Genomic DNA, 9,359 nt, shown 5'->3' with positions numbered 1-9,359 from the left:
CTTTAAGATTGTCAAACAGAAGATTTATGCTTTTATAATTCGCGTAAATTTGGAATAATTTATCTGTATATTGATCGTGTTATAGATGGGTGCAGTAATAATCACAAAGGAACGTGCTTGAGATATTATTGTCCCAATGGGTCGTCCCAATAATTCGCGACCGTTTCGTCAGTTTTGAACTCTGGAAAAATGATAAAAAAAAATTGTTGACAAACTATCGCAAACTTTGGGTAATTTTACGCTTATCTTTTAAAAGAATTTGCAAAGTCATAAACTAATTGTGTTCATTTTTTAATTACTCAATTACTATTGGATTCACCCAAATTTACTGTCGATTTTAATAGCATATGTCAACTTATATTTTAAAATTTATTGCGATTTTTTTAGAATATTGAGATAAACACAAATTAATTCTGCGATGTCATTGTTTATCCAATCGCGCCACAGCGCTAATTCGATTAAGATCTGAAACTGTCACGACGTAACGAGCGTATGCTTTTATATATAGCCGAATGCGGTAAACTTTTAAGCTCAAAAGCAACGCCATAGAACCTATATTATCAGTATAGTTTAATATCGACTCTATGAAAACAACTGGTTTTTGGAATAGTTCGCAAGAATCTGAGTTTGAAAAAAAACTGTATGTGATACTGGCATTATTTTGACTTAGTTATTATGCGCTTCTGATATCGTTCAATTCTAAATAATCAGTTTCAAAACTTATCAAACGCAACGTCACCTGGATTATGCAGAACGCAACTAATTTTAAAATAACTCAACTTGAGTTGTTGATAAAATGTCGGATAGTTTAGGCAATTTTACAGCTGACTCTCAATAGCAATGTAATATTGTAATCTTAAACAAACCATGATTGCTTTTTAAATACATGTAATTAAGCGTAAATTTTCTGCTGCTTTTAAACTATTTATTATTTGCAAAGATATCTTTTGCAATTCATTGCGGTTTTATCAAAATAGAATATCACGACAAACTAATATTAATTCTGCGATGTCATTGTCTATGTCATGACATAGTAAAGGTCGCGCAATATCGAATATCTGATTGATCTGAAACGATGTCAAGACAAACCACAACGTGAATGATTATATATATATTCGAATGTGTATATCTTTCGAAAGAACGCGATGAATCCTTGTTAGGAAATTTGAAGTTAGGAACTTTGACATCATCGAAAAATTTGACAGTGGCCAAATATTCTGTATTTCTACGCATTACCACGTCAGAGCAGTGGTAGCGGATCCTTCCTAAATTGTTCTCTGAGCTTGTGACTGAGGCCGTGCGCATTTTAAAATTATACACCGCTTCTTTAAAGTTAATAGCCTATCTATAGGAATTGTGATTCTTTTTGAAAATGCCTTGTTTTTTTCTAAAAGGTTGTGTCTTTTCAAAAGAGTTATATCACTTCTAAACTTCTAGGATGAAAATCCTAATTATTTATATCTTAATCTGCGTCATCGATTCATCCTGGTGTCAAGATGAAACAGTGTTTCACTGCTCTCTCAAGCCGGGTTGCCAGATTGCACAATGTGATCCGGTTGCTGTAGGATGGATCAGACCCGATTTCAACATTGATGCACATCTGCATAACAAAGAGTTTCTGATTACATGCAAGTCTAAGAATGCCGCGCAATCTGGAAATACTGCCGATTGGCTTCCTTTGGTATCAAGGAACATTTTAGGTAAGTTGTTTATTTACTGTTTAAAATGCTTGAAGGCAAAGCTATCTCATCATATCACAGACGTTGTTCGTCATTGATTACATACATCACGCTTATTCATGAGAAGCCATGAGTGTCCGTTAGCCAGGGATGTCAACCTCGGGGCCCGCGGGCCGCATGCGGGCCAAGAGAAGTCCCGATGCAAGTTTTTTTTTATCTAAATGAAATACATTTTTGAATCTTTCAAAGTGAAATTGATTATTCAAACACAAAACGACAATATACTGTAAGTAGTTTTGAATTTGACCCAATTGTGGATACACCTCAAGCTAGCAAAGAATACTTAAAAAAACATTTCAGGGATTAAATGAAACGCAAAGTACATGAAGAAGTTGGCATTTTTGAAGAAAAATGGGAGTTGCAATATTTCTGCATTTCTCAAAAATCTAAAGCCTATTATTCAATTTGTCACATTTCCATCATACAATGAAAGAATACAATATAAGTAGACATTATTAGAATAAGCTCAGCAGTCAATATGACAAATTTAAAGATCAACTTCAAACAGACATTTTTTTGTGTGTTTGTATATTATTATAATTATACAACTACCTAGTTTTTAAAAATCAATATCAATCATAACTCAAGCGTTCCTATGCCACGTAAAGGTAGGAAATGTCGCGAAATGTCTTGTCCGAAAAGTCAGTCATTTGTTTGTTTACTAATCTATACGTGAAATGATAAAACGTAATATTTTTGCGTTACTGAAATTAATCGAACATTCTCCACGATCCAGATTAACCGATGTTCATGTGACCTCGTTATTAAGAGTTGGTACTGTAAAATCATTTCAGCCTGATATTAGTAAGCTGGTGGCACAAAAGAGATGCCAAACGTCAGGACATATGTAATGAAAATACATTGAGTTTCTTCTGTAGTATTTTTATGAATTGTAGGTAGGTATATATATTTAGATAAATTCCGTTTTAGTGTATGTACTATTCTCTCCTTATCAAAAATGTTCTGTATATTTGTACATAAAAATTTATGACTTTTCGTAATAAATATAGTAAATTGCAATAATACTGAAATGCAAAAATTAATATGTAAATGCCATTTAAAATTTAAGAAAAAAAAACTTCAATTGCATTGATTGCAATGTTCAATTGCATCACAGATTATTATTTACAATATATGTCCCAAACTACATCCATCTAAATATATGCTCCAAGTATACATAATCAAAATATATCAAAAACTGTTTGCGCCCTTTGCACAACTCCCAAAATGCAATGCGGCCCTCGAAAGCCCATGAATTTGACTACCTTATCAAACTATATTTTTTCTCCAATTCCCACTGAACAGGTATTGCAACTCAACATTAAAGTCAAATTCAAAAAGGAGCATGAAATATTGTTAACAGATACCTTTTCCGACGGAGATTGTGTGTTTATTTGTTGTTTGCTGTTATTACAGGCTATAATTTATAGCTAATTAAATATTTTTTTTATTACGGGATCAATTCTGCACAATGTTCATAATGTTTGAATTGAATATTTGTATCATGAAACACTTGAAATCGTTTCATATTTCCTACATTTTGTTCAGATATTGGAACTATCAAGTCAGAACTGATACAATTGGAAGATAACGCCGATGAAAACAGGAAAAACCTCGATCAATTTGAGAAGAGCATGTTAGGTAAGAATTGACTGTACGCCATTCTCACTCTGTTTATTGGAAGACATGATCTCAAATTGAGTTGAAATCTGGTTTCAGCATTTGAATGTGACGCTTTTAAGGTCTTACAGAAATTGCTTCAAATATTGAAAGTTTATTTTGAACAAAATAGTTTCTCCCTAAAAAAGTAATTTGAACCCAATGTTTTTCGCAGATCAAAAAACAAACAATGAAATTCAGACACAATCTGATGAAATTCGCAATCTTCGTGACAAAGCACTTCTGCAATCTGAACAAATTAATGATTTAGTAAGAAGATTTGCAAAACAATCTATTGAACTGAATGAACTTAAAATGAAAAATGTGGAACAATCTACCGAAATATCTGATTTGAAGAAAGGTTGGTGAATTGCATGAGGAGATGAGGTTCTCTATTAGTGAGAATCACTCAATAATTTGAATAAGTAGCCAACACTTAAAAATAAAATTGATCACGAAACATTTTGAAGTCTTTTCAGGTTTAACCATTCCAGGCCCCTGTTACCGCCACTTTTCATTAATTGAGGATACATGCAGTACAAATAATGTGTTAGTATTTACTTGTTGCCTATGAATTTCAACTCATAATAATAGAAAAGTTTCGAGGTCAGAAGAGTCGCAGTCGGTCGAGAGTTGAACCCTGAAGTTATCTCAATTTATTTCATCTAGACTTTAAATGTCATTGCGACTCAATTGATGCTTTCGTACATTCAAAAGATACTACACTTGATTATCTAGCTTTTTACATCATTATGTTTTTGTCAGATTCAACTGGAGTTCAAGAAATAAATGAAAAATTGATTGATGACAACAGGCAGATGAAGAAAGGTGAGAGCAATCAAAATATATTCTATTCTATTTCATCCAACTATTCTTATAAAAGCATTGCACTTCTATGAATTTTATGCATATCTTGCATTTGAGTAAGTACTATGACAAAGAATTTTTTAAACTGCTGTTGTCAGACACAATATTTAAAAAGGAAAGTATAAAGTGCGTAGTTCAATTCCTCATTCTGAACGTCTAAATGTTATTCTTCATTAGATTTGGCCAAGATGCAATACATGAATATTAAGTTGATAAACGACAACGAAAAGATGGAAGAAGGTAAAATATGTTCACTAATATTTTTTTTGACAACATAATAAGTTTTTCATGAAGCATTTCTTAAAGGTTGTAAGTATTGGAGCAATATATTGAAAACCGAGGAACCGTTTTATCAAAAATTGACAATGCCATTCGTAGCATTTGTTAACAACCTCTAAGATCTAGGGATTTCGTGTCTGTCAGTAAAGAAGTAATATAAAGTATGAAACTGGAAACATTTCATGGCAAAGTTGGTGACAAGGTTATGAAACGAAAGAATTATTCTAATCACTTTATTTGAAGATGGGATATTTCGAGAAATACAAAACACAGAGAGCGAATAAGCTTATTCTGACTGTAATATGAACTTACAAAAACAATGACAATATTTTACCGAATGACTGTAAGAACTATAGTGAGCCTGTTTAAGATTAGTAAACGTGTTCGATTATTTTCAACTCTACACTCCAACTATTAAAACACGCCAGAAATGTGTAAAAATAAATGCGAGGCTGAGGTTTTATTGTATTAGCAAAAAGTAAATATATTATGTGTAATATTTATATTAATATTTAGCGATATCCCGGATTGAACAAAAACTAGATGTTACGAATAAGCCTCAAATGCTTCCAAAAAGACTCAAGCAGATGACTAGACCTACTCCAACAACAACGAAACCAACTCCTGATCCAGGTGAATATTTTTTTAAATCCAAGTTGTAGTTTATGAATATTTTATGAGTAATCAATACACTTTAAAGTGGTTATAAAACAAAACGATATTTCTAAATTCGATGGAGCCGATGTCGAGTAATGTCAGCAAGTGTTAAATGTTGGACTAGTTTGATTTGAAAATATTGAAGTATTGGTTGAATGTACTTGGTGCTTCTTGCCCAAACTAAGGATTGATCATTATTCGGCATATTTTTAAGTATACATTTATTCCAATTTAGAAAACTGTAAATTAAAGATTGGAAATATCTGTTATTTCGCTGTGATACATGATAAACGGGATGTCAACTACGACAATGCAGTTGATATTTGTAAGAAACGTAACGCAGATGTTGGTTTGACCTGGGATAAAGAATCTTACAATGCGATTATGAAATACTTGAGTAGAAATATACCAACGGGAAAGACATGGATTAACATATGGACAGCAATTAAGTTTGATCCTACGGTTAGTGCCATATGATTATGCTAAAAATTCTTTCGTGTAAAAATATAATACAAGATAAAAAGAGTGTGGACAGAAACACGGCCAAATATTTTGAGGCAACAGTTCATTATCTACAACTGTGCAGACGGTATTTCGAATACTGTTTACGTTTCACCTTTTTCTGATTCCGGGGATTTTTTTGCAAATTTATTTAATATTCTAAGTCAGTGGTTCCAAAACGCCGGTCCGCAAAGCTTTTTTGCCGGTCCTCGAGAAATTTTGTTGTTTAGTTGTTTTTACGCCGTCTCAATCGCTTTACCGAAGCCGAGGTTGTGTTTGTTTATTACGCTTTCTCTTTCGCCCTCATAGTGCGACGTCTTTCGCGACATCTTGGCGCCGAGTTTTCACACTTTTCGTTTTTTCGGCTCCGATTCATCAAATCTCGCAAGATTTAGAAAACAAAAAAATCGGCACGCGTGCTTTTTCTGTTATGTGTCCTCTTTTTGATTAATATGACCATCCATATAAAACGTTATGCATATTTCTTTGATAAACCAGAAAAAATTCAAGAACAGTACAATATGGAGTAAGATATAAACTTGTTGCGAGCCTGCAGGTGGTCACGAGACGCATGGGCCGCCGAGATCTTTTTCCGCATTTTGAGCAGACACAATAGGATTTTGAGCCTGGTGCCAAGTTAACGACGACTTTGTCATTGAAATGTAAATATGTAAATTCATTTCGGTTGAGGCGTCGATGCAGAGGGATTAATATGTTAAACCGACAAAAAAGATAACGCTTGATTAAAATGGTGATTTTACTTTAAAGTCCAGATTTAAAAAAGAATCAGTCACAATTTCGAATATTTCTTGATAACGAATATCCATCGCTAAGAACTTACAAAAATTCGCGCAATCAAACTGTTGTCCGTATTTTCAACCAGTTATTGCGTTATGCGAAGAAACATTTTCATCACTAGCTTTAAAATGAAGCACAGATATCGGCTGCAGGCCATTGCAGAGCTACGTGTTGCTGAAACTTTTTTGAGGCCTCGTTTGCAAACATATATTGGAAACAAAACAGCAGCCAAACTATCACTAGAGTTAATTATGTTTGTACGTTATTTGGCATGTACATGTTTTTTATGTGAGATGTTTTATGCGTTCCTTTCTTACGCATTATGGGTGCACAGCACTGCAATATTTTTAGGTGTGTCTTTTTTGTCTAGAAGCAATTGAGTGTCCGACATTGCATTTATATTATGCAAATATATGTTATTCTTTTCCTGTTCCAGTCATTTCGATTTTTTGCTGGTCCGCGAGTACATTTAGTTTAATTTTACCGGTCCGCCAGGGTAAAAAGGTTGGGAACCACTGTTCTAAGTGGTTCAATAGTCTTGCTGCACTGTAACACAAATATACTTCTATAACGTTTGGTCTGACCAAGGTCAGACTTCTTCAGACATACATAGCAGAACAATAACAAGAAAAGCAGTTACATGCATATTTAAATAATCAGTGCAAGAGTATGATTTTATTGAATATTTAACATGCGTAACTCCCAAACTTTTGCACTGATGGTTTAAATATGAATGTACTTCTTTTCTTGTTATTGTTTTACTATGTATGTCTGAAGAAATCTGAACTTGGTTATTTAATATTAGCTGAATATCTTGGCGTTGATGTTTACCGATAATTGAAAATGATACCAAAGTTAATTTTATCTCGGATTTACAACTTGCGTCGAAAACCCATCGTTGTACAAACTAAATACAGCTTCAAAAATTATACACTAGCTAAAACATATAATGATGTTGTCATTTATTTTAAGTGGTATGCATTACCACCAGTCTTGTTCGTGAGACATATCTTATGTCTAATTCTCATCTGTTACAATTTATGCGTGTTCCATTCCATTCTATGGTGCGTTTTCCATATATTTATGTCAGAGTCGCACAATAAAATAATTAGTAGATGCAAGTATATGGCGAAAAGGGAAAATAAAAACTTTGAAGGTTAAAAAGCATAAACCCCAAGTTATGACATGGTTAATGTCCGACTGAAAATTAGCTAAATTATAGTAACAAAACAGCTGTTTTGACGATTATTTTTTCACGTTACACAATTCATTGTGAGACGCGTGCAGACTAAACTATATTATAACCTAACAAGTCTAAAATTCACATATACTCGTTTAATGAGCCTATATTTAGATCATAATTAGAGAAATTGAAACCAAATGCAGAAAAGTTGATGCTAAGTGCAAGGGGTTCAATTGCGCCGAAAATGCAATGCAATGAGGAAATAAATATATATTCTATTCGAGAGATTATCACTGCTTCATTTTTATTATAAAAAGTATCATCCGTTCGGTTTTCAAATTTCTAAAAATATGTGCGGCCCGTCAATGACTTGCAACCCTCATTTGTCCCGAGAGCGACAAAAGGTTGCCGACCCCTGCTTTACATGATAACAAATGAGAGACTAGGAAATCTTGCGTTCACATTTGACCAAGCATATATCGGTAATATAATATCGTATTTTAATTGATGACATAGGTAACTCAAGACAATAAATTAAATGTGTGATCAAGCATGCTCTCGTGATAAACGCTATCTAATGCTTTTCATTTCAGACCGATGACGTCACACCTGCAGACCCATTCATTGAATGGTATCCAAATAATCCGAACACGGGGATCAAATATAAAGATCAAACAAATGTTTATCTTGTTTTTCGTTTCAACCCGAATGTGCAATATCAAAGGTTGGTGAATGGTGATCCTGCCTGGAAGCAGCATGGAGTTATTTGTGAGATCCTGATATAATGTAATGTCTGCCTGGTTGTATTTTGTTCTTTTATTATCAATAAAATATGAACCCTTGAATAATGATCAAAATTTATACGATTAGCCTTACCGTGATCAATGCCGGGGTCACAGCTAAAATAGGGTTGAATAAAAAAAGGTTTACTTTTTGAAATGTTTCAGTTCTGCAAACATTTTATTTTAAATTATATTTTATTAAGTAATATTTGATTGAGATTTTCATAGAGTAATTTAAAAAATTGTTTCTTTTTGCTGATCTTACTATACCGAGTGGTGAAATCTTCAAAATTGAGTAGAGTTTGGAGATTTATTTGCTTAATTTTGAAATTTGAGAAATTTTAATTCGTAATAAATTCAGCTTCACCGTAATATCTTTTTTTTTTTCTGATACTTATTCTCGGACGCATCAGGTTGATCACAAAATAGTTTCGGGAAACTAAGATCATTCCTTTCATGAGAAAACAAGGACGACTAGAATTAAGTGAATAAGCAGAAAGCTGAAAATAAGGTTAAAATTTGCTCCTGGGGTTACTTGATGCGTTAATTACTTTTTTTTTTTTAATGTGGTTATTAGAAAACGGCTTTTGATGACGTGGGGCACTTGAGTTAAGGGTATCACCCCACTTTGTACAACTGGCTAAAGTTTTAAAATGTATTAGTTCGTTGAATCCGGAAATTAATTCGGCCAAAGTTTCAGATCGTCTATCCAAGTTAATTCGAAACGCGTTGCCAATTCTACAGCTTGGCAAATGTTTACCATAAGTTACACTGACATCGATATGATGGAAACCGTAACTCTGCTTTATTCTGAATGTCTTTTTTTTCTAATTAGACCAGACTAGCTATAATTACCTGCAACGTAATACACATAAGAATGGTGACAAATGAGAT

General features: G+C 33.2%; 1 protein-coding gene across 1 annotated transcript; it reads left to right on the top strand.

The window, feature by feature from the left end:
• Positions 1 to 5,072: 5,072 nt before the first annotated feature.
• LOC144425614 (uncharacterized) lies at positions 5,073 to 8,699 on the top strand. Its single transcript, XM_078114939.1, has 3 exons — positions 5,073 to 5,177; positions 5,437 to 5,663; positions 8,277 to 8,699. Exons 1-3 carry the CDS (start codon positions 5,108 to 5,110, stop codon positions 8,466 to 8,468), a joined length of 489 nt encoding a protein of 162 aa, XP_077971065.1. The 5' UTR covers positions 5,073 to 5,107; the 3' UTR covers positions 8,469 to 8,699.
• The last annotated feature ends 660 nt before the right edge of the window (positions 8,700 to 9,359 follow it).

The sequence above is a fragment of the Styela clava genome, chromosome 8 (genome assembly GCF_964204865.1).
Source record: "Styela clava chromosome 8, kaStyClav1.hap1.2, whole genome shotgun sequence".
NCBI classification, from domain to species: domain Eukaryota; kingdom Metazoa; phylum Chordata; class Ascidiacea; order Stolidobranchia; family Styelidae; genus Styela; species Styela clava.
Note: the sequence above shows the minus strand (reverse complement) of the source record. Positions and strands in the feature narration are given on the sequence as shown.

Excerpts from the sequence above, each read along its gene's own strand:
- LOC144425614 (XM_078114939.1), top strand. The coding sequence starts at position 5,108 with ATGCTTCCAAAAAGACTCAAGCAGATGACTAGACCTACTCCAACAACA. Across the intron at positions 5,178-5,436 it reads GAAACCAACTCCTGATCCAG|AAAACTGTAAATTAAAGATT; the intron begins GTGAATATTTTT and ends ATTCCAATTTAG. Across the intron at positions 5,664-8,276 it reads CAATTAAGTTTGATCCTACG|ACCGATGACGTCACACCTGC; the intron begins GTTAGTGCCATA and ends TTTTCATTTCAG.